Source organism: Ciconia boyciana, chromosome 8 (assembly GCF_034638445.1).
Source record: "Ciconia boyciana chromosome 8, ASM3463844v1, whole genome shotgun sequence".
NCBI lineage: Eukaryota > Metazoa > Chordata > Aves > Ciconiiformes > Ciconiidae > Ciconia > Ciconia boyciana.
In genome coordinates, this window is record NC_132941.1 from 43986204 (window position 1) to 44011182 (window position 24979).

Sequence of the window (24979 nt, forward strand, 5' to 3'; positions counted from 1 at the left end):
CCGGGGGCGGGCCGGGCCGGTGCAGGCGGCGGGCGGCCGGGCGTCCCGCGAGGTGCAGCCGCGTACATGGGGACACACCGCATCGCGCTGTCGGGCCCCGGGCCCTGGGGCTTCCGCCTGGTGGGCGGCCGGGACTTCGAGCAGCCCCTCACCATCTCCCGGGTAGGGCGCGGCGGCGGCCGGGGGACCGGGCGGTGCTGGCGGCCGGGGCCGCCCGGGACGGGCTCGGCGCGGCGGCGGGTGCGGGTCCGGGGGAGGCTGGGGCTGGCAGGTGGCTGGTGGTACAAAGGCAGGGTCGGTGGCACCGCCGTGGCGGGGGTTGTTTTCTTTTTCTTCCCTTTGTCTTCTTGGGTGGTTTTTTTTGTCGTTCGGTTTATGGAGAAATCCGTGGTGGCCCATGCGGCCCCTTAGCCTGGCTTTGACCGGGGTCTTTGCTTCTTACCGACCCTCCCTCCTCAGTTTGTCCGTAGCAAACCCCTTACCGCGGGCAGAGGGAATCCCCTCTGCTCCCGCCAGCCCGTAATTTGGGTTTTGCAGCCCATCCTATGGGAAGTAGTCGTGCTGAGGTGGAGTTGAATGCTCCCCTGCTTTTGCTTGCCATGTATAGTTAAAAGAAACGCCTTTGTTTACAGAAGCCACATTAACCTATGTTAAGTGCCGCTGCCTGTTTCTCTTATCAGTCCTTCTTACCCCCACTTAAAGAAAAATTATTTAGGAAGCGACAATTGAAGTTTCACATCCAAACAGTTTTAGTGGTGTAACTTAATTTGCCCTCCTCCGCTCCAGCGTTTGCCTGTAAAATGTCAGGGTTCGGTTCCAGCTACCTCACTTATCTGTCCACGTACCCACCTGTACCCAGGCGTCCCTGTGCGCAGGTGCTCCGGCCCTGCTGTCGCCCGTCTGGCTGTTCCTCGCAGGGAGCTGGACCCTGCCCTGAGCCGCTTGCTGCAGACCGACAAAAAGCAAGGGCACGTGTGCCCGTCTCTTCCTGCATGGGAGCAATAAACCCCAAACTCCCTGTACCTTCGTGGCTTTGCATGGGGTGTGCTGCTCGGTATCTTGCTGGGGCTGGCTGCTGGCCTCCTCCAGGGGAGAAGGAGTTGCTCAGATTTCCAGCAATCCCTCTGCAAACCAGAGGCATCCGATGAGCCGCTGGCAGCTCTGGGCTCTGGCCTCTGCTGCCACCTTTGCGCGGCTTTGAAGTCCCCGTGGGCCCCAGGTGAGGAAGGGCCATGGGAAGTGGGACGTACAAGAACTTGAACTTCTGTGAACGGCCCTTAAAGAAGAACGTGATGGGGAAGCTTGTGATTTTTTCTAAATACCTCCTGCCCCATGGGCTCCTGCTGTGGGGTCCTGCTGCCTGAAGGACCCCAGGTGCCATGGGGGAGGCTGCCGGCTCTGGGACAAGCAGCGCTGGCAAGTGCTGTCAAACCCACAGAGGGGGGGAAAGTTATTCATTTTCTGTGTAATCTCTTTCAATTACAGTAATAATGCCTCATTCTTCTAAAGCATTTTTTGGACATGAAAGCAGCTTTAGCATAGGGGAAGTGATATTTACTTCATTGTTACGGTAATTGTTACCATTTCCTTCCAGCGAAAGGCTCTCGGGCGGGAGTATGTCTGGAGTATGTCTGAAGTCCTACCTCGCTGCTCTTACCTCTTCTCCTTGGTCGCCTTTGTCAGTGCTTGTGGGCACATACCAAGGGACATAGATCAGCAAAGCAGCAAAAATAACCACCTCGTGAGAAATTGTGACCCTGGAGACTAAAACGTAATAAAACAGCCTCTCTGGTGGTGGTGACGTAAATGTTGACAATTGGCAGGTCTTATCACAGCTTTCTCTTGTGGCCCCTCTGACATTTTTAATTTCCCCTCCAAGACTTCAAGCCATTAATCTTTCCTGTGGTTTGCTCCTAAGGCTCCTGGGCTCGTCCCCTTGGCTCAGGAACAAAGCTCTCAGCAAGTCCCTCCCCTTCACCATGTAAAAAAAGATCTAGTCCTGCTTTAAAGAGTCTGATCCTCCTTGTGTGGGGGGGCTATAACTTCATTTTTCTTCTTGCTTATTGCATTTGGTACCTGTGCTCTGACCAGAGAGCTTTTTGGGCATGGAGCCCTCCTCTCCTCACAGGATGGGGCAAGCTGTGTCGGCAAGCTCTGGCTGTAGGACAGGCATCTGCCAAGGGTTATGAGGGCCTTGGTCCCACCAAGGTGTGAGGTGGGGGGGCTACCTAAGGGGAATGAGAAGGTGGGGAGGCTGTAGCCTGTGATGAGAGCATTGCCCTAGGAGCAGGGGAGGATGCAGCCGTCCCTCCCCAGCACTGTTATGTGTTTGCTTTGTGCTGCAGCATGTAGGTTGTAGGTCCGTGGCACAGATGTGCTCGTGGGGAGCACTGTTAGCAGTGGTGCACAAGGCTGGGCTGCCCACCCTGGGCCAGGCGTGCATCCTTGATTGCACCAGGGAGCAGCATCATCCTGCCACTGCCAGCTGGGAGTGTGGCAATTTGGATGTGCTACGTGGGGGACAAGTCCCCTCCTGTGTGGCCGGTGGAGCCTGGCTCTGCCTCATCTAGGGCTGCCCGTCCCACTGATGGGGTCACCCTGCTGCTCCAGACGTGTGCTGACATGGTGGGATGCCAGGAGCAAGACATCCATCCAGTCATGGGCCTGAGCTGGGTGTCTTGCAGCTCTCTTTGAACTAAGGTGCCTAAATTCAGCCTGCATTGCCTGCCAGGAGCTCAGATTTGCCTTCTGGCAGCGTTGTCCTCATGGTGAGCTCTTGAGCTTGTCTTGGTATTTATGGCCCCCATCACCATTGTACCTTAGCTCCTTACTAGTGGCTTTTGGCTTCTCAAGCTCCCCTCTGACATAGGGAGGGTTTATCCTGGTCCTGCTGGTGGGAGGCAGCATCGTTTGAGTTGCCAAGGCAGCTCGTTCCCCAGGGGGAGTCACTGGACGTTGGCACTGTAGTCCTGGGTCCAAGAAGGATGTGCCATGGCACCAGTGCCATGAACGTGGGAGCTGGCAGAGCAGCCTGGCCGAGAGCTTCTGGCTGGCAGTGGCTGCATGGCACCAATGGCCAGATGTGCCTTAGGAGAGCAGCAGATGAAAGATTATGGTATTCCCGCAGCTGTTCTTATCTTGTCTTTTGTCGCTACCCTACCCCCCTTTCCACTTGAACTATGTGTTCAAAACTGCTTCGGGCTCAAATACATCATGAGCAGCTTCTCGTGCGAATGCTTCTGGTTTCTTGGTCGTGTTGGACCAGTCTTCCTGGTGAGAGCTGAGCGTAGGGATTTCACAAGTGCTGCGTGTGAGGCTTCCCTGTCTCTTCTGGAGCGATGCTTCACAGATGTTTCTGGTTTACCTTTCTTTTTTAAAACTGTAGGGTTATGGTGGACACTTTATTCAGAAAAAAACTTACGTTGATCAGTGTAATGAACCCTGGACCAAAGCCTGCTGGATTGCCTTACAGGAGTAGGGGAGACGCTTGTCTCTATCACCCTTTGGATGATACCACGTAGTGAGTCAATGGGGTAGAGCTTTTCCCAAATCCTTTCCGAGCTGTGGTGGACATGCTGCAGGATAATAGTGTCTGTGGAGCTGCCCTGTGCACAGGGTAGTTCCTAGTCAAATCCCTGTGAGATTGGTGGAAGAAGCAAGCAATGTGTTGCATGAGGAGACAGACCGATGAAGTAGAGCTGGCTGAAAAGCAGTGTACTTGATAGACCCCCTCCATCCCTCAGGTAGTGTGAGCTATTGCCTGTTTGGTTGCATTTGATTTTGATAAACATTGGGGATTTCTGTTTCCAGTTGGATATATAGATGGAACTGTCTGATAAACCTTGTTCTTGAGATGATTTTTGTGGTTCGTGCTAGTGGTGTGTTGATCTTGAACATCTGACCCAAAATACAGGCAGAGGGGAGTTTTGCTTTACGTTTTGTCATGTCAGGAGCCCCCAGCCCCACTAAGGAGGGGTGCCTGGCAAAGTCTGTGAAACAGATCAAAGCCAGTGCACTTCTGTAGCTACATTCAGTTATGAAACTGAGCATTTTCCCAATTAAAAAGTGGTTTCAAGACAGTCCTTTTCTGCAAATATATTAAAAGATGAAATCTCCATGAGCCTGTTGCTGATTTCGACCACAGTATCGTGAATTCATCCCTGTTTAGTTTGGTTTATCTGTTCATGGTATTTTAAAAGCTCAGTATTTATAGCAAGTACAGAACTGGAAGGTAATCAAGAAACCCAAGATAACCTGGGTTTGGGGTGTCTTTTTTTAAGCATGACCCCCTGAGCCAGTTCTATTAACTTAAAACTTGGTTTAGTGATAAAACTGGACTTGATAGTCCAAAATCAGGCACAGGACTGAATGCTATGGTGTGAAAAGACAGCTGGTTTGCCTTTGGTACTGGCTGATGTCCTCACCCCTGGTTTCAGCTGGTTACCTTCAGCTGCTTCCTAACAGGGCATCCCGCAGCCACTGGTGAGAGAAAGCCCCAGTGGTATAGGGCACCTTGCTAATGGGCGTCTCTTGTGGGGGCTGAGCTGCTCAGCGGGACAAGCGTGGTAGCGGCCACAGGGAGACCGTCCTCCCTCTGGAGCGTGCCAGGGCTCAGCTGCGTGGCACAAGTGCCTGCCTCGGGAGCTGGGCTGCAGCATCTTCCCTGATAGAAAGAAAGAAAAATAACCTGCGGCCATGGTCTGAGCTGTGGGGAAAGCCGGGGCTGGATGGGGAGGCTTCAATGCCCGGAGGGCTGGAATGCCTCCCCCTCTGCCAAAGGACACATGGGGCATGGCAGATGTGATAGGATTTAGGGTTGGGCTGGCTTTCCTCCTCGGCCTGGGGAGCCTTGGCTGGTCCCTGCTGTGCACACCTATGACTGCAGTTTCTCTGCTGCCCAGCCCAGGTTTTCGTCCCCATTACAACACAAGAGCTCGGTGTTACACTTGGCTCTTGTTCTGAGGCTGGCTTGGCAGAGGGAGCCAGCTGGGGAAAGCTGCTGGGGTTTATAGGAAGGTGAATGTGGCTTTACGTTTCCTGCACTGATGTTTTCTCTTGCACTGCTGTTCCTGGCTGCCGGGCGGGGTGGGGGCTGCAGCAGCACCAGCTCTGCCGTGCCGTGCCGAGCTGCACCGTAACTAGACAGCCAAACAGCGCCTGTGGGATGTTGGCCATTAGGGTCACCTGCCAAGAGCTTCTGGCCCTCCAGACATAGCTGGGTTGATGTTTAGAGGATGGCACGATGCCTTGTGCGTTTGCTGCTGGAGGGAGTCCTGCCTTGTCTGTCTGAGCGCATGGGGTATGGAGAGCACAGGTTCACATCCCAAGTAATGCCCCTACGGACTCTAAGTCAGCGTGAACCCTGGCAGCTTCTCAGGTAGCTGCTGGGACTAGACAAGCCTGTGCTTCAAAGATACAAACGGCTGCTGAGGACAGGAAAGGACCTGACTGCTGGCGTTTGGATGAGAAGAAATCATCCTTAATTGCAGCAAGTGGAAAGCAGCAGAATTTTCTCGCAGTAAAGACAGAGCTCTTTGGGGCACAGGACAGGCTTGATCTCTTCCAGCACCGTTTCCTGAGTCTGGGGGGCAGTTTATGTTTAGAAAAACATTTAAGAGTTAGGATGCCAATCAAACACCTTCTGCCAGAGTTATGTGCAGGAGCAGTACCCTTGCCTCTCCTGGGAGCCAGAGTTGTGCTTTCTGCAGTTCACCTTTTCAGACCAGTTTGCCACGTGTTATGCGGTAGCTTGATGTCACCAAACTTTGGAGTACTCTTTTCTCCGTCCAACTTCTTTGAGTCCAGCATCATTTGGTGGGCTACATCTGGCCCACCTTGTTCTTGATGAGTTCTCCAAAGAACCTAAAGAGAGAACTCCACGTCGAGAGGGGGTGTACCAGCCCTAATCCTATGTGAGAGCTTTAAGCCCCAGAACTTAAATTGACAAAGGTAAATGTTGGACTTCTTGGGGGGAAAAAGAGTCCTTTTTGTTCCCTGATCTGCTTGTTCCCAGGTGTCAAGTTATGTGTGGTTGCAAGCTGCCAGGTACCTTTCACCATCCAAAAACACTTTGTCCATCAAGAGATGTATTTAGCTTGTAAAATGCTTTGGGTTTGAAGGGTGCAACTGTAAAATAACTGCAGCAAATGGATTTAATTTTTTTTTTCAGTAGAAACAGGGAAATAGAAGGAAGCCTTAACTGCATAAACAACTGATGTTGTTCTGGACAGTGACACAGTATCTTAGATGGTTGCTGATTACTGGACACACAGTTTTATTTAGAAGATGAAATAAACTGTCAGGAAAGGCTCAGCTGATGAGCAGCTCTATGTGATGTTTTTGAGGTCTTGTAAGAAATCTTTATACTTTTTTTGGGGCATATTACAAAGCAAGCTGTGGGGCTGAGTGACTCCTTGACCACCGATTGTGCATCTGTCTGAGCAAATCACCTCACCTATGTCTTTTTACACTACCTTCCTGAGGTCAGCCCTCTCTGTGCTGTCTAATGCCTTTTCTGTGTTAATAATCCTCATCTGGCCATCAGAAATAGGCAGGAGGTGGGGGCAGGCAGCAGGGTGAGGGCAAGCTGGGCTGCCAGAGGGGCTTATGCAGTGGGAGCCCCAACCCCACTGAGGAGGGCTGATGCTCAGGGGTTTCCCCAGCTAGAGGCATGTCCCCCTTCCCCTTCCTCTCTCCTGATGGTGGGGTGGCCTGGGCCAGCACAGACCAGCTGCCGAGCTTTGGGCTGTGGCAGTGTTCGACTGTAACGGTGCAGAGAGTGGTAGCAGCTTGGGAGGAAAGTCTCGTGGAGTTGCTTGCAAGGAACCGGCCTGTTGTTCCCCCTCCCCTAAAGAGAAGGGGTGTGGAACGTGCTTGCCTGAATTTTCTCATAGCCTCTGATCTCTGCTGACCCAGCTGCATGCTTTTGCTGGGAGAAACTGTGGCTGCTTACCATAATACTCCAACGCTGAGGACATTATTCATGGTAAAACAGCAGTGTATGTGGGTGGGGAGGACTAAACTGAATGTCAGAGATGTCTAGTTGTCACTGGTGGCCTTCGAAGTATGTTGCGGCATGTCTGTTCTGTCCAGCAAAGACACATCTGGGTTTTCCTCTCAAGCTCAGATAGGTGCTGTTTATCCAGATCTCTTTCTTGGCTGATGTTAATTTTCTTGTTTCTTATCTCTTCATCACTCCTTGCGATGTGTATCTAGGTGTGGAGTGATGGGTGGTGCCGGAGGCTGTAGGGTCTGTGAGAAACTGAAGGGCTTATGGAGTGAGCAAGTAGTGTGCCTGAATGGATGGGGGGAGAAGGCCAGAAAGAATTGAATGAATTTTAGACCCACCCATCTATCTTGACTCATGGAGCTGCATTACGCTGCTTTTCATAGAAATGCTTCCCACCCTTCCTCCCTCTCATTTGCTGTGGGCAGCAGCTTCCCGTAATATACCCATTGCTGCCTCTCGGATCCTCACCTGCAGAAGGAAAAAAGGCACCATATATCCCTGTCCAGGGACTGCAAAACTTGTTAGGTAGCGTGTATGGAGGGAATTGCATCAAATGTAAAATGTGGTTGTGTTTGGCTGGCTCTGGGACAGACAGAAGTTTTATAAAGAGGGCCTGGGAGTTGGGTAAGCAACCAAATATGTCTCATTCCCTCTGCTAAATGAAAGCGTTTTCTTTTCTGTTGTAAACGCACTTGTCCAAAGACTAGCTGAAGACTTGACATGTCATAGCAGAGTCCTTTGTTTGCTGCCTGGCCACCAATGCAAGGGAATGAGAGCAGGCAAACCACCTGGGAGACAGGAATCTGAACTTTGCAAAGTCCCAGTGGTGTTGGCAAGGTGGACCCCAAAGTGTGTGTGCAGGGAAGGCGAGGGGGACAGATAACTTTTCTACCCTTTTCATGATTGCAGAGCTTTATGCACACATATATGTGTGTGTGCACACGTGCATGCATATGTACACAAAGCTTCACTTTGTAGTATAAGAAAATAACGTATGTTTTTCTTCTGTCCGTACCAACCCTGAATCTGTGGGACCTCTTTAAAAAGAGGGGTCCAAGTCTATAACTGGTCTAAACTGTTACACACTTATATACTTATACACACTGAGCTTTGCATGGGTAAAGAGTGCATGATCAAGCCCACAGATGATGGGGATTATTTGTGTCTTCCATAAGCTCGCAGATGTGTCTGAGCTGGTATCAGGGACCTAGTTTGACGTGTCTGGTTATAAGTATCTAGATTATTTCTGTAGTAGCCCAGATTTCTTACACAGAGATGCCAGCCAAACAGAGCATCACCACAGGCACACTCTGGTGAGCTGTAGGACCTATTCTGGGTACGGTATGAAGCAGTGCTGCTCAGCCTGTCTCAGCATTGTCCGTTCAACAGTGAAATGACCTAATGGCAAAGCGTTACACCATTGCCTGGGAGCAATCACCACAGGGTAGGGCACAGCTCCTTTCCAAAGGAAGCCCTTGGGCATGATGTTACAAGGTGTGCAGAGCTTTATTCACCCGACGATAGTGTTCCTGGAGCTGGGGGGCTCTTGGGACCCTGTGATGCTGCCCATGTCCCTTCTGCCAGAGGCTGCTTGACCCCAGTGGGGGAAGCCCAAGCCAGTCAGGGAGCTCTTTTGAAGGAGACACTTTTGTTCATTTTTGGAGTCCTTTTGGTTGGTTGTATAAGCTGGCTGGTAGCTGTCAGTGCTCTGAGTGCCTCTGCCTGCCCCCCCCAGCCATGTGCCTGCCCCTGCTGCTCCCCATGGACCAGGGAGGGATGTGACTAAAATAAAAGCAGGAAAAGGTCTTCCCAGTGACAGCTCTGTGCTCCTCACTTAATAACAGAAACGCTTTTTGCTTTCCTGACTTAACTGGTAGGTGAGCAAATCTCAAAAGCAGCGATGACAGCACTGAGATAAGCCCAGACCTTACTGCGAGGGGGGAAGGGAACATTATTAGTAGCTATTAATCATCCTAAAAGGATGGGGGATGGATTCCCTGCAGTACCGTGCCCTTGTGCAGACATGTTTGCTATGAGCAATCCTGGCAGGGAGTACGAGCTGGATGTTGCAGGGGAGCCGTTTGTGGAAGGTTGCATTTCAGGGCAAGTTATTTCCAGAACTGAAGAAATTGGATTTTAAAACATGTTTCCTTTTGGCAAATTCACTTATCGTTTTCATTACTGTGCACCCTTGTGGCTTCCCCTTAGGGGAGAGGTTTGTACGGTACCTGAGTGGATGTAATAGCCCTTGTGCTACCAGTGGCTCTTATCTGATGGGGAAGAGCGCTCAAATTTCAAATTCCTCTGAAGTGGACACAGAAGGGGAATGTGACACTGCAAGTGCTGGCAAAGCACTGAGACGTTCCGGATAACGCCACTCGCTCACATCCTGGTGGCTCTTGGGGTTTCTTCAGGAGGCTTCAGTATTTCAGTGTCCCTCGCTGCTCCAGCTCAGCTGCTCCTTGTGGTACGGGATCACTTCTAGCAGCCTGCCACATGTTGTGTAGATTATCAGTCTTTAAATGCAAGCTGTACAGCCGAGCCTCCGGCAGCGTTCTAGCGGCGGTGTTAATCCACCGTTATTCCTGACCCCTTGGCAGTCTTGTCTGATCAAAAATGAATCACGGTAATAGTGTGCTGAGCTCAGTGCTCCTCACAGGGGCAAGTAATGTGCCCCTCTCCCTCCTTTGCTAGTGGAGGAAATAAAGGCACTGAGAAACCAAGTGACTTGGTTAAGGCCCAGCAACCAGGAGGGGACCCACAATGTGTCTCCTGTGGGCTCCCTCCGGTGTAATGATGTCTTCAGGGATCTGTCCCATGGCTTCTGAACAGCAGCTCCCAAATACAGTGGGACTGTGGGCCACTTCCAGTGCTCAAGATTTCTTCGTGGCTGCTAGCTGCCCCTGTCACAAGGTTTACATGAAGGTACTCTCAAGGCAATGGATCCAGTGGAGCGGCAGCAGGCTGTACCTGGTGGTCTTGTAGGCCACCAGTCAGCTGCAGGCTGCAGCTTGGGAGGTGGCGATCTTCACATTTAAAGCAGATTTTCTGTATCCATCTGGTGGCTTATCTGGTCTTTTCATTAGCACTTCCTCTGTCAGTTTGTAGTCTGCTTACAGCTTTAAAGTGGTGAGCAGGTAGACAGGCACTATTCAGTTGACTCATCTGAAGGTCTTTGGGTTAATGTCAAGTACCTTGGCCAACCTGCACATCTGTGATGTGCATCTGTGTCCTGCCCTTTTCCATGAAATACTGTACTAGTAGAGAGGTGAAAAAAGAAAGGCATCTTGTTATCTTCCTTCTGGATAGGAAAAATATCCCACTACAGCTGTGAGGAGATGGGCTAAACAGCCTTGGTTTTGGCCCAGGGAAAGCAGTGATTGCAGCTAATGTGTGACACTTCTAGGAGTTGAACGTTTCCCTAGGGGGAATGTTTTGCCATCCAATCCCACATTAGGAGGGCTCTCTAAATCTTGTGAACAGTGATTGTTTATGTCTGACAGCTCTGCTGTGTTTGCTCAGCTGCTTTCCAGCATGCTGAAACCTAGCATGAATGTGTAGAATGAATACCAGTTGCAACGGACTCATAAACAAGGTGTGTCCCAGCTGCAAGGCATGTTTTAATCTGTACTCATGTCTGGGAGCAGTCCACCCTTCTCATTTCCTCTGCCTATTAAATAATTGATGAAAGCCCACAGTAATCATTATGCTCCTTCCACAAAGTCATTAAAACTGCACAAAATCTTACGTAGTGTTTGCAAAGCCACAAACAAATGTGACATTCTTCATCCTCCGCCCAGGCAATAATTTTGGCCCAAAGAGGTCTCTGTTGTTAAGAGGAGACCTCTTCAGCAGAAGTAGCAGAAAAATTAATGAGCCTTTTAGTCGGTTAGCTTCTGTCACCTCTGTTTTTAGAGGCTCAGGCTTCTTGGCTGTCCTCAGCACCGTCTGTTTTGGAGAGCACTTCTCCATCCAGCAAAGTACAGAGTTGCTTTCTGTGTGTTCTTGCTCTCTAGCATGAAGCCAATTACCTTGAGTGAAAATACAATTTCTGTTATCTTCACCCAAGTTTCTATCTGTGGGTTCCAAAACAGAATTCTGTCCCTAACTTTAATACTGAGAGTATCCAAGAGGCCCAGATCCAGGTAGCTTTCTGCTGGGAATTTACTTCCATTAGTTTTCACCTCCTTGCTTCCTGGTATCAGCAAGAGAAGTCCTGGGTGCTCCAACTGTTTTTCAAATGTTGCTATGGAAAGTCCATTCATTCTTTTTGTTTTCTCTTAGGTGACTCCAGGTAGCAAAGCTGCAATAGCCAACTTGTGCGTAGGAGACCAGATCATAGCCATTGATGGAGTGAACACAGATAACATGACACACCTTGAGGCGCAGAACAAAATCAAGGGTTGCGCAGATGAACTAACTCTGACGGTCAGCAGGTACGTCGCTGAGTGAGACTGGGGATGGGGAGAGGGAGGGATGTCGGATGGGCAGTAGCTATGTTTTGGTTTGACAGCAGACCTCTCTGGCTGGTTTGTTTAATTTGACCTCTTAGTGCTTCGTCTGGCCAGGCACTGGATTGCAAGAGGGAACTCCCTTTCAGCCTTTAATCCTAATGCTGCTTGCATTGGCTGCACTTTGACCTAATGAAAACAACTTTCCCAGTGAGAAATTGGCTGATAATTTGTGGCAGAGGCTGTCAGCCTATTCTGTGTCTCCTAACAGCAAGAAATCGAAGACAGGTCGCATGAAAACTTCACTCATAGCAGAGGAGGCACGACCAGGGATGACCTTTTCTTCCTGTTGCACTAATGTAGCAGTTAAAATATATGGTTGTGTGTTGTCCAAGCTATTAATTGCCTGGTTTTTGCCATACAGACTCAGAAAGGTTGTACGTTTTGGAGCCTCTTGATCAAACAGCACTGACAGCACTAAACAGTGATGACCCAGGCTGCATCAAAGTGCCTGTCAGGCATCAGTCTCATGAGTCCTGAAAAAATAAAGGAAGGCAACAGCTGAGCCACAGTCTCTGTCATCAGTGTAGAGCACGGGCTGGCTTCAGCCTTCCCACTGTCTTGAGCTGCAAAGCAATGGACAGCTTCATTCCTTTCCCCTGCCGTGCTTTGTTCTTGGGCCATCTTTGTACAGAGAAGAAATGGAGCCTGGGAAGGCAGGGGTCTGCTTTGCATTGACCCAATGCTTCTTAAAAGTACTGGAGCCTATTTTTTTGGGGGTGCTGGGGGTTTAGCCTTCCTCTTGGTTCAAACTGCAGCCATGGATACCAGCAGTTCTTGAAGTCAGACGGTAGATGCGTCATGGCATTTCTGGTTGCTCTGGAGTGAGTTTTTTCCTGCAGCCGCCTTCTCCCATCTTCTCCCAGAGCGATCATACATCAGCTTCACAGCAGATGCAGGGGAAGTGCTTTCAGAAGGAGTGCAAAAGCATGCCTTAAATGACACAGTAGTTCAGTTGTTCAGGGCTTTTCTGTGATAAACAGAAATCTTTTACCATAGCTTGGATAATTCCAGGAGTTCAGCAGGCATTTCCCAGTTCAGGAAGAAGCGATGGGTCTTGGCCAAAAAAAGCCTGACAATTCATTGAGGGAATTCCCAGAGGGAAGAATGGAGCACAGTGCAGGCAGTGTGAATGGGTGATGAGCATTGCAGCAGCCTGTTAGCCCCAGAGTTTCTCATACTGGCCTCTAACTTGGCAGCCTGTAATCTTCCTGCGAAGGAGTGCTCCTTTTGCTCTCCGAAATATCCAGCTGCTTGACTTAGCAAACCAGTGCCATGTGGTTCTGGCTGGGAGAGAGAAGGGGAAGCAAGGGCTCTTTCAGCCTGTGGGCAAGCTCACTCTTACAGACCATTGAGTCTGTAAAATGTGTTTGCTAATGTTAATTACAAAGTCATTAACTTTATAGCTACCCCATGCACGTTTCGTCGGCCTTGGGTAAGGAAGCTGCCCAGAGAGAGATTTCTAGCTGCATGTGCAGCTGTGTAAAACCATGCAAGGGCTTTGAGTTAGCGCAGCCCAACTCTTTTTCAAGACCCCCTTTCAAGAGGTAGCACGAGCATGTGTTGGACGCTTCTGCTGCTGTACTGATCGATGAGTACTGCTGACAAAATGGCCAAGAGTGTCAAGACCGCAAGTGAAAAGCAGTGATCCACTTTAGGGTTTGATATTACTACCCATTGCTCTATGTAAAATCCATTTTAGATGATTCTAGGGAACTTGAAGTCTTTGATCCCTCCTCCTTCTTTGGGAGTAAAGCTCTACTTAGGGAAGAGTTGCTTCTTATTTGGACACTTGATAGCTGCTAGAGGTGTGTTTGTATCGGGGAATACAACACTGCAGAGCGCTTTCTCGGAGGAGGAAGCGCTCTCTCAATGCCAAAAGACAGTCGTGTGTATCATGTGGTCTTTCCTGGTTGTACTCTGTTGAGAATATTTTATCCCTAGCGCACGGGTGCCTCCTGGGTCCCCATAACTGTGTTGTCCCAAATGCAGCTGGACTCAGTGGTCAGAAATGCAGTGTAGTCTTTGTTGCTGAGGCAGGAGCTGCTCTTTACTTTGCAGTCTAAGGCCAAGACCTTAAAATGGCAGATCTTGAGAGGAGGCCTTGAGGGGTGACAGAGAAGGCATTTTGTATCAGTTGGAGCCCATGCTTCATCTTCCTGTTGAACTTAGAGTAGAGGAAATGGGTGAGGGAGGCACACTATGGGACGGTGGTCAGCCCTCCTCCGTGAGGAAAGGAAGAGCATTGCTATTGAGATGGGGAAGGTGGAAGGCATTTGGGAAAATGAGTGCTGCCTGGCCTTCCTGAACCTTGATGGGCTGCACTGCCAGTAAGGCTTGCCCTTGCAGTCAGTCAGTCAGGAAGGCTGACAATACAATCAGGTCAGAGCTGGAAGGTTTTTTCCTGTTGAAGTGGCTCTGTAAGTAGTTGGCTGAGTATAAAAAGGAAAGTATATCATTTGCACTTCAGCACCACCAGCTCTTGGGCCTGGTCTCCGTGCTCTGCAGTCCTAGCTCGTTAGCTGGATGAGTTGTACAAAGTAGCCGTGCTGGCAAGGACCATTGGTCTGGCAGGGCAGCAGCTCCCTGGGCTGGAGCATCACGCACAGCCGGTGCTGAGGATGTGCCCAGCCGCAGCAGGTTTTCTGGAGCGGGAAGCCTTCCAGTCCTTCTTTTCTACTCACCATCACAGACATGTTGTCTTGTGAAAGCATAAATCCTTAGTGATTTTTAATTTTGTATCTGATGAATTTTAAATGATTACTCAATTTAAATTATTTCATGTGCAAAATGCTCTCCGATCTGCATTCGGGGTGGCAGCAGGGTCGTGCCAGGAGGGATTTTACAGACACGGGTCTGAGCTCACATCGGGTGTTTCAGTTCTACCAAAGGGTCAACACTGTTGTGACAGCGGGGACTTCATTTGTGACCATGCTGTGAATGCCAAGAGTGCACGTGGGTTCAAGAGGAGACTGGATGAATTCATGGAAGACAAATCTATAAAGGATATTATATACCATGGCAGTATCTCTGCTGCAGAAAGCCCTTAAGCTGCAAGCAGCTGAGGGCTGGGAGAGTGTTTTAGGGAAGTATTGCACTATGCTTGTCATCTTGTGCTCTTCTGTGGACCAAAACAAACTTTATATGTGTGTGTTTTGCATCTATGCAACCCTCTTCTCTTTTAGTGGTAGCTGAGCAGTTAAAATGTCTTCATGCTGGGCTGTACTAATGATTATTTAAGAGAAGTGTAAATGTAGAGAATTGAAAGGAATTAAACACTTCTGGTAAAGGAAATGCTGTTTGCACTGTGTACTTGATTGTGAATATCAACAGCATTCCAATGTTTCCTGTTTTGGTATTTTCCTTAACGATGGTAACAGTCCAAAAATATTTCGGATCAGATTGTAGGCAGGAAATCTAGTCTAACACATGTCACCATTAAAAATGGATCAAATTACTAGCAGAAGAAAACATGCCTGGTCTGCTTTTTCACCCAAAGGTGCAAATCTGCTAATTTCCTAGGATTTAAAACCAGCCACAAATTGCTTTGTCTGAAAACACTTTTCTAAGCGGCATTGCCAGGTGCTTTGCTGTTTGATGTGTGAACAGAGTTGGAAAGGTCTGTTTTCTGCCTCGAAAGTGGGTGTTCAACAATGCTGGCGCATACACCGAATTCCTGCTGAACTTAACATGTTTAGCAGCTCACCACTCTCTTCTGAGCCTGTGTTTGTTCATTCATTTTGCTTTTTGTTTCAGGCTAGAGAGTGCTTTTAGAAATGTAGTGCCGAAGAAACCAAAGTAAAGTTCCATTATTGCCTTCAGCGGTGTAAAATCAAGCTCAGCACCATGGTTTTGTATGGTATGCACAGAAAGACTGACCTACAGCAGACTGTCTACTTCAGTCAACTCAAAACCACCTGGTTGCTAAACTGAGAAATTTCACAAGCAGAGTTTTGAGCCTCTCCCATTCACAGGAAAAAGGAAGTTTTGGATCCTGAGGCCTTGAAGAGCTGTTCTTCCCCCCTGCCCCTTTCTGTTAGGGTGTGTACGTTGTCACACTGACATTCTAGGGTTGAGCAAAACCTCCTGCCAGGCTGCACCCCTTCCAAGCACACCTCTGATTTTCCTTTAATGGGGGTAAGCAGCAAGACGTGTCCAACAGACTGGAGAAAGCTAGCAACTTCCTTTGGAAACTTAGTGTATTTTGGGAAAGACACTTGCTCTGACAAAGAGCACTCAAAGAAGAGAAGGCTCAAGAGAAACAAGTTCTCCTACCACAAAATTCACCTGATAGGCAAAAGATCCAGGCATCACAGATGTCACTGGTAATGCTCATGATGAATTTGCACGCAGCTCTGTGTAGCTGTAGATATACAAAAGCAGACAAATGTTCATTGTATTGTATGTACAAAAGCAGACAAATGCTCATCGTGGCACAGGTGAAAATTGTTTCTGAAACAAATGGTGCTCTGCCTGTGGTTGTAGTCACCAAATGGGTGATGGAGCTGTGTTCATATGCAGCCCTGAGCAACTCAAATGTAAAGTGTGTATTTATGGAGGTTTTTTAACAAAAAAGAAGTGTTTCTACAGTGAGCCTGCTCTTCCCTCTATGTCCGGAGGCAGATTGTGGGTGGTAATAAGAGAAGAATGTTTGTGGAAAGGGATTGCAAACGTGTAATCTCTTGTTCTGCTCCTACTGTCCTTTTCTTCAAATTTCAAGCCGTTTTTCTGCAGCTCTGCTGCCGGCATATAATATATTAATGCACCTTTTTTTGTTTGCAAAACAGTCTGTTACTCTGCTAAAAATGGTGCCAAGGAATGAAGCTATGTTATTTGTTCTTTGGAAAGTGCTAGGATCAGGGAAGTCAGATCTGCTACCAGCACATGTGAAATGCATTGTCAGAAAGGATCATGTGTAGATGCTTATGAAGAAGAAGAGAGCATGTGTGCAATGTCATATGCATTTTATTAGGTAGGTTCAGCTGCAGTCTTGCTTGCTCCATGTGCTCCCAGTTCTCAGCCGTGGTGACTAGTTGCACAAAGCCACAATAGGCTCGAATTTGTGTTCTAGGAAGTCGGTGGAATCCGTTGACTCATTTAGGTTTGCATTTTGCTTCCCTGCCAACAAGAGTTTTCCAGCTCTGTCATCTTACTAATAATTGTTTTGGCCCTGGGAAAAGCCTGATGCTCTGCGTGCAGCTATATAAGGGCATGCAAATCGCCTGGCCCTCTGTGGCAGCTCACAACCTCTCCCTGGCTGGTGTGGTGCTCCCCAGCCCTCCTGAGTGCATGCCAGAAGCTTTTACTAACGATTGGCATGTTCAAAGTCATTTTGGCAAGTCAAGCCTCGCATTTGTCATGTTTTTACAGCCTCTTTGGCGAGGCAGAAGTAGTTAACTCTGTAGCTGGCTGGTGAAGAACAGTGTGAGTCTGAACAGTCAGGTGTGTGTTATCCTTCGTAACTCTGCAATGAAACTGCTTGTGATGCACCTCTGTTGCTGCTTCTGTGTAGCCAGAGTTGCCCTTTTGTTTTTAGTGGTTGTGTGAAGAGACACCTGAAATACAAGGAGCAGAGGGCCACGCCTGAAGAAGTGACTTTGGGGCCTCTTGTCTTGAGGAAGCTGTGACTAGCATTCCTGTTTGAATTGGCAATAGGCTGCACGCAGCCCAAGGACAGTTGTGCTTGCCAAAGTGAGTATGTCCATTAATGGATGGCTGCTCAGGGTGACGGCTTGTGTTTAAATCCAAGGGCATGTACTTTGCAGCTGTTGTAGCTAAAAGGCTGATTAAAAGGTACCCTCCTGGTAGCCTAAAACCTCTTGTAGTTAGTCTCTAAACATTACTAAAATGCCTGTCTAAAATTCTGGGGAGGGTTGAAAGAGGAATTCTTCAGTCTTTCCTCACTTTTCAGCTAGCAAACTTTGTGTTGTGCAACGAACTTTTCTATCTTTACAGGTTTAGTTGTTACTTTGGTATCTTAGTCATGTCCATCCCAGTGTTTGAAATGGGAATGTAAATGTGCCTCTCTCCTTTACACAACTTATTTATGCAGTTCCTGGCACACAGAATTAGATTCTCATTTTCCAGCTCTGAATTTTCCCTTGAAGCTATGGCCCAGCTCTGCACACAAAGCATTAATAGCAAAATCTAGGCTCTTGTAATGTTTATATTACAGCATGTTCAAGCTAAGCTGCTTGAAAAATGTTGTATTTCATAAATACCTCTCCAGATTCCTGCCTTGACTTGCATGCAGTTTCCTTCCTCCCCTTCCTACCAGTACCCCCCCATCCAAACTAGCATCAGAGAAATTACTTTCTAATCTTGGGTCTTGGTTTCTGCCTGGATGAAACAGCAAATGCATGGCTCATTCCCTGGCCCTGTCTTGGTTGCTCTCTCTCCTGTAGTAAGGAAACAGCATGGAAATGTAAACTGCAAATGTGACGAAGTTTGTATATCCACATGCCTGCAATTAATTTGCCTGGCACTTGTTCCCAGGCTTGTTTGAGTGTCATGGTTTTGTCTTTCCTTTCTGCACTGTTTGAGTGTTGCTCTCTGCTGGAGTCTCATTTGAAAGAATATGCATTCGAAACCATATTCTAAAATAAGTATTCATCCATTTAAGCAGGAGGCTGAGATCCTATGGGGATGCTGAAGCCTGCTGGCTTTCACCGAAGACAGGGTGTGATTCCCCAGCAGACTGTTGGACATCTAGCCTCGCCACTGGTGGAGAGGCAGGTCTGGCAGCCTTGCTAGCGTGGCCGTGCTCTGGGGCAGGGGTGCAGCGTCGCTGAGGGGAGCGTGGAGGTGATTTTGTGCCGGGGGGCCCTCTCCCCCAAATCTGGGGAAAAAACCTCCAGAAAGCCACTACAGTCCTACCCGTAGCAGCCTGCTGTGAACTGAAGGCACTGTTGCCAAGGCTGGGTTTGAGCTATCTACTCTGATGCCTGTTCCCTGCTTCATATAAATAAGATATGAAAACATATAGATAAGATACAAACATGATGAGTCTAACCAGTCCACCCTATTGTCTGTGCCTTGTGCCCATACTTCCCAGCCTTTCAGAAAATGAGTCCTGGGCCAGCAGTGGGACATAAGGTGAACTTTTAGGTGCTATTTTTCTTTCTCCTGCCACACTTCAGTAAAAGTGCAGGCAGTGACACCAGGAGTAGAGCCAGGAAAGCCCTGCTGAGAGCTGGGACCATAGTGGTCCTACCGATGACCTGCAGACCGTGGGCTCCACAGGCGGTGCGGTGGGATGGGGCATGTGCCTTGAAAGCCTTGCCTGGCAAAGCCAGGGAGAGCAAAACTGTCTCCTCTTTGCGGCTTTGCGGGGGCCATAAATGGGCTGTTGAGAGTGGCTGAAGGGCTCTGCTGCAGCTGTTGTGAAGACAAAGGGAAGCTTTATCCTCCCAGCCTTAGAGGGACAACTGCGTGGTCTCTTTAACCTTTCTGTTTGGATAACTTTTAAACTGGATTGAAAGTAAAGCCTCGAGTGACCTTGCTGCTTCCATTTATATCCAGTGACAGATCAGAATGGCAGCAGGCTGGGAAACAAGCTTGTGCTTTTTGCTTTGCTAATAAATAAGGGAGAAAAATCTGGTCAAAAAAACCCTTATGGGCTGCAGTAGTTGGCCATAGCTGCCGCCCCTGCGCTGAAGACCGACATGCTGTGTCACCTCAGATGCGTTGAGCCGAGGGGCAATGGGATGAGGTGATGGGCAAAATGAGCGCCTGGGGTGGGGACAGGTTTCTGTTCTGTATTTGTATATTGGCCTTCTCTAAGCTTAATTTGCAGTCTGAATAAGGCCTTTTGGGGCTTCTGAAATCTGATCATATTAAGCTGCTGCAAATGAAAATTTTACCTCAAAATTGCTTAGATCACTGCTAGTGAGAATTGGCACAGGGATGCCTCATGCTAGAAATCAGCTGAAGTGTTCAATGCTTTCTGAACTGTTCTTTCATCTCCAGCCAATGTCCACTTGCTTACAGCCTGGCTGGTGGGGTATTTAATTTCCATATACCTTGTTGTGTCCCCTGTTTTTCCAGAGGAGATGAAACTTGGTCACATGTGATCTCCAAACACTTTCAAGGAATAAGGCTTTGCATTGGTCAACAGGCTGCTCCCCTCTGCAAACGCAGTCTTCAAGTGCAAAATACAACCATCCTAGAGATGGCTGTGACTTTCTCAGGCTTGATAGCCATAATCTGGGTAAAATCGCTGGTTCCTCAGGCACCTTAAAGCATGGGTTGCCAGAAGCAAGGAGGGAATGGTTGTTTCATACTCACCTGGGGTATGTTGTGCATCCAGTAACAGCAGCTGTTGAGACAAGATAATGATCAGATTGGCATAGATCTGGTCCCATACAGCTGTTACACTCAGATTAGGTAGCCTGTGCGTGCCCTAGCTTGCCAGGTGCCAGGATTTGGGTGACGTAGGTTGTCGGGTATCAGCGCTGCAGCTGAGCCCGCAGGGTGCAATAGTCTGGAGTCAAAGGTTTGCTGTACCTGAATGCTTGTAAAGGATGATATCTGGTGTGACCTGTGTCTTTGTACTTTCCTGTGAAAGGAGGTACAGCACAGCAGACTTATGGTTTCTTCCGTGTAAAGTCCAGAGTGCAATCGATGTAATATCAGGTCAATAAAATTTCTCCTCTTCCCTGAGTGAGAATGCTGCCTTCTGTCTCCTCCCCCTGAGCTACCCTCTGGATGTAAGTCTTAAAATACTATTTATGCAGCAAATGTCTGGGATATACATGTGCATCACAGTTAAGTTTGGGCTGTTTAAAAAAATGTCCTGATATTGGAGGGCTTTTAGAGGAATGGTGTAGACCAGATTGAATTTATTGTGGGTAGCTCTACGCGCTGTTTCTCCATCCTTGTCAGTTTTGTAAGCCTTTTCTGTTTAAAGTCTCTTTCCAGTTATCCAGTTAATTTTCAGTGGAAGTGTTCCTGTTTTGCTAAGTAAGTACTTAAATTGCAGCTGGCCCTGGGACCCGCAAATATCTGGGAAGTACATCTATCTGCAGTTGCAGATTCTATAAAGGGCTCCTGTCAAAACAGGACATGGTTTTCAAAACTCATCTGAAGAGTTTATCAGCCATCTGGTTGCCGCATTATGTAATGTTTAGCATTGAACAACGGCTTTCATTCAGCAGTACTGCAGTCACTCGTTCCCCACTATTAGTTTGGGCAAAGTGGCATTGTTTAGTCCATCTGAGACGCTAACATCTGTACTTCTGAGAAATGTAGGTAGCATGTTTCCCATAAAGTATCTCAAGCAAATCTAAGCACTCTACTACTTCCTCACCACTTGTTTGTCTGTTGTTCTTTGGGACATAGCAAAACTCCAGAATGATGGTGGTAAAAGCGGTTGGTTTTGGTCACAGATCTTGACTTGTGTTTCAGGCTGCTGTGAGTAATTGGGTCAGACCACAGACCAGCAAAGGTTATGCAGACTTTCTCTTGGACACATTATGTCATCTCAGTTCTTAGTCCCATTGCAGACTTGGACCTTTTTTTTTCCCCCCATAATTCCCAAAAGCCTCTGTTTGTTCAGCATGGATACCACTGTATAAATAAGAAGAAAACTCCAGAGATCCAAACCAAAAAATATTTCTAGCTTATCCAAGGCAACTTCAAGAACAAAATGTTCTCTGTATAGTCAATACAGACAAGAATCATTCTTCTTCCTGGCTACTCATAAAAGCTGAAACACACACTAATCTGAATTGTCCCACTTCATTAAAGTATCTGCATCTAAGGGATATCTCCAGCTTCTGCTGTTTGGGTGACCCCCAACTCTACTGCCTGGGCTGGAGCCCATGCTTGTTGTGTCCCCAGTGGAGTCCCAAAGGATAAGCCAGGACAGTCACTGCTGTGATCCTGTCTTTGTCCAAGGACCTCATACACCATAACTAAGTCATCCAAGTTACGCACCTAAAATGAGGCTGTCTAGATTCCTCCTGATGTGGATAGTGCTATATACAAAAGACTGGGGAAATGTTTTCAGCTGATGAACTTCAGGTCTTTTCATAACAGTAATGATGCTCAGTGATGAAAGTAGATGAACTATGAAAAATCTTGTGTGTTGCAGAACAGAGTCAAAAGTCTGGTCACCACTTGTAAATGAAGAGGGGAAGACGCATCCTTATAAGATGAACCTGGCCTCTCAGCCGCAGGTGAGTAACGGAGTATCTGCATGCTCTTGTTTCCGCTTACTCCTCTCTGACTTCAGAGCAGCTTCTGGCCTCATCCTCCAAGGAGCTGAGCGTGTGTCACTCCGTTGGTCGCACTGGGGATAGCGTCGTGCCCCATAGCTCCTAGAAATCACACGGCCCTTGGAAACCTTCAGAGACAGACTCCCTCCCTCGTGGTCAGAAGCCCGCTGCTGTGGAGAGCTAGTCAGATATCTCGCCAAGGGTAAGCTTGGATCAGAGGTGCTGCCTCCTGCCAAATGCATGCTCGCACCTACCATAGGGCACAGAAGGCACTGTAGAGGTGTGGCTCAGTAAATCATGGCTACTGTTGCTAAGCCTGTTGGCTTTCATAGATAAGAGGGGAGGAAAATGATTCATTCTTAGTGTTTTCTGTGGGATTTTTTTGTTGTTGGTTTGCTTTTGCCTCTTACTAGCAGTCTAGCCGTGAAGAAAGTGGAGGAGAAACACACCAGCCTCTTATATTTTTATTTGTGGGGCAGATCTTGCAGCCTCTGTCTAAGAGGTTGGTTTTGTAATCTTTTGGCAGCCTTGCTTCATAGGTCTGCTGCCTCTGTCAAGTAAATGTAGTAATAACAGTGACCTGTGCAAGGACATTGCCTGGGCTAGATTTAGAGGATTACACTGCACAAATCTACAATAACTGCACTGAAATCAATGGCATTTCTCTGGATTTTCACCGGGGCAGTGACATGGATTCTGGCCCTAGCACACATGCTGTGTGAGTCTTTCTAGCAAAATAAGTAGAGATAAAACTAGTTTTACTCTTCAATTAAGTGCTAATATGTCTGTTTGGGTTGGAAAGGACCTGAACCTAAAGTAGCACATGTACAGCAACACTGCCCAGACCTTGGCCTGGGATCTGTCCGTGCTCCCTCTCATGCCAAGCTGCTGTCTGTTGCTTGGCTCGAGAATGCGATGCAGCGTTCTCCAGGTATGTCATAACTCAGCCAAGGCACAGTGTGAGACTGAGCCATTTGGACTTAGGTTGGGCTGAGGCCGTGCAGTGACACCTGCCTGTGACACCGTTGAGCTGAGATCTGGTCTGTGTCTTCTGCTGCCCGAGCTCTGGAGATGTGCTGTTGCAAACCTTGCAACTTGGGGGTTATCTCTTGCCAGGGAGTGGGGCAGAGTCTGCACTGAGGCTTTGCTGCAAGGCTGCAGAGGGCTATTGTTTAATTCACAGCAGACCTGATCCTGGAGTCCAAGCCCCTAACCCAGCCATTAACCAGAATTTAGGTAAATGCCCCAGAAGTTAAACATCAGGCACTACATATGCCAGGCAGGAGTTTGACGTAGCTTACTAAGCTTAGTTAACCACAGCAAGAAACCTGTGGCTGCAGCCCCCTGTCACTAGCTGCACCACCACACTTTTCCCCCAGTCCAGCCTGGGTCAGTGCATAGATACCCACTGCTGGTCAAGTACTAAACATAGGCTATTTTAATTAATGGATGCCACCTCTTACTTAAACTCATTTGCTCTGGCAGTTTTAACCCCAATCAATGGCTTTCCTTTAATCAGCTGCCCTCCGGCTGGAGTGTTTGCATGTAGGTCAGCCCTGGACTTTCAGGGAGCCTCCTGCAACTCAGTAGGAAACATGGGTGAGAGCGACTAACCTTAACTCTAGTCTTTGACTTACATGTCCTGCTTTCTAAAATCCAAGTAAAGGGCATCACAAAGGTCAGACTGTGCAGGATTCAGCAATAATTCTGGTGGTGGAGCACGTCCCCTCCTAAACCCTAACCTTAGTCCTAATCCAGGTTCTAGCTCTGGGCATCGTATATATCCTGATGCTGCCAGTTTGTAAGTGTGGCACAACTGAATTTGTTGATACCAACCTGTAACTGACTTCAGCAGGAGAATTTGGTGAAAAACTGACTGCGGAGAGATTCCTGTTACAAACCTTATCTCTGAGCAGTGACCCTTGTCTTATTCTTGCACTAGGAACCAACTGTTGCCTGAAAATTAGGCTTTGACCCCTTGTGATGGCTGATACTAGAAGAATTTTATTTCCTGGTGTAAAAGGAACGTTCAAGCTCTTGCAGAAGTCTTGCCTTTCTTCTTCCCTTCCTTAAAATGAAGCCAGTGAAGTCATTTGCAGTGGCCTACGTGAGTGGTGCTTGCTGTTTTTCAGAGCAGGGGGCTTTCCTTTAAAGGGCTTTGCCTGCTGCATATTCAAGCAGAGGAATTTAGCAGTGTGAACGAAGATGTATGTCTCGCGTCTCCAAACCACAAGCTCTCATTTACCCTTCCTGCTTAACAATGCCTGAACATCCTAGTCCCCTGTGCCAAGGAAAAGTGTCATGAACACCATCAGGTTTTAAGGTGTTGTGTTTTTTTTTTTTTAAATACGCACCCATTTCCTTTTTCAGTAGCTGACTGCAGCAAGTGAGGTTTGTGGCGAGGTCTGTCTGCTTGGAGTGTGATGTTAGCAGAGCATGCTGACTCCTGCCAGAGCCATGCCAAGCATTGGCCACGTCACTCTGCGGCTGTGTCTTTCCAGCATCACCAGAGATTTAAGCCAGGCCTGCAGCAGAGTGCAGAAGATGCTGTGCATATGTATATTAGCATGGCAAACTGCTATGAATTTTACCACAAAGATGCTGACCTCATTGTTCCAACAGGATTGGTAGAAGTTGTGAGTGGAGTCCTTCGAAGGCAGCGCTGTCTGAGCTGTTCAGGTTTTTTTAACTCTCTCGCCAGTGAAAACAATATATTTGCTTTCTTTGGCAACAGTCTTGTGCAGAACACTTATTAATTCACTTACCAAAGAAAACAGGACATACTGAGTCTAAGTGTTTCATTTAGGTCCTGATCCAGGGTCCTCTGAAGATTTTTCTCACTGGTTTTGCGCACAGCCCTTTGAATGCAGGAATATAATCATACATGTGCATAGACTTACTTCAGGCTCAAAAAAAAAATTTTTAAAACCTTTGCTGTAGAAAATGGACTGCAATTATTCAAATAAGTTTCCACCTTTCTTAAAATTAGATAGTTTGATGTTGCCTCTCCTACCTTCAGTATCTTAACTGAAATTTCTCACAACACTTGTCCACCTTCTCTTCTTCTTCCCATTTTATTGGTGCAGTTAAATAACTAGATCTTTGCAAAGGATCTTGCAAGAGAAATTAATTTTCAGTTTGTCTCAAGAACTGTATGACTAGCTACATATTTTAAGATCAGTGCTTACACATTTTTTTTTTTTACTCCATTTGAAATAGACTTTTTGTTTACTTCTGTAATC

General features: G+C 47.9%; 1 protein-coding gene across 1 annotated transcript in view; it reads left to right on the forward strand.

Annotated features, from left to right (window-relative positions):
• The window catches only part of PDLIM1 (PDZ and LIM domain 1), a 44635-nt gene continuing 19656 nt past the window's right edge, over positions 1-24979 (forward strand). The window contains exons 1-3 of the mRNA XM_072869690.1: positions 1-162; positions 11294-11445; positions 21614-21698. Coding sequence (XP_072725791.1) covers positions 67-162; positions 11294-11445; positions 21614-21698 — 333 coding nt within the window. The 5' untranslated portion in view covers positions 1-66. The remainder of the gene's footprint in view (positions 163-11293; positions 11446-21613; positions 21699-24979) is intronic.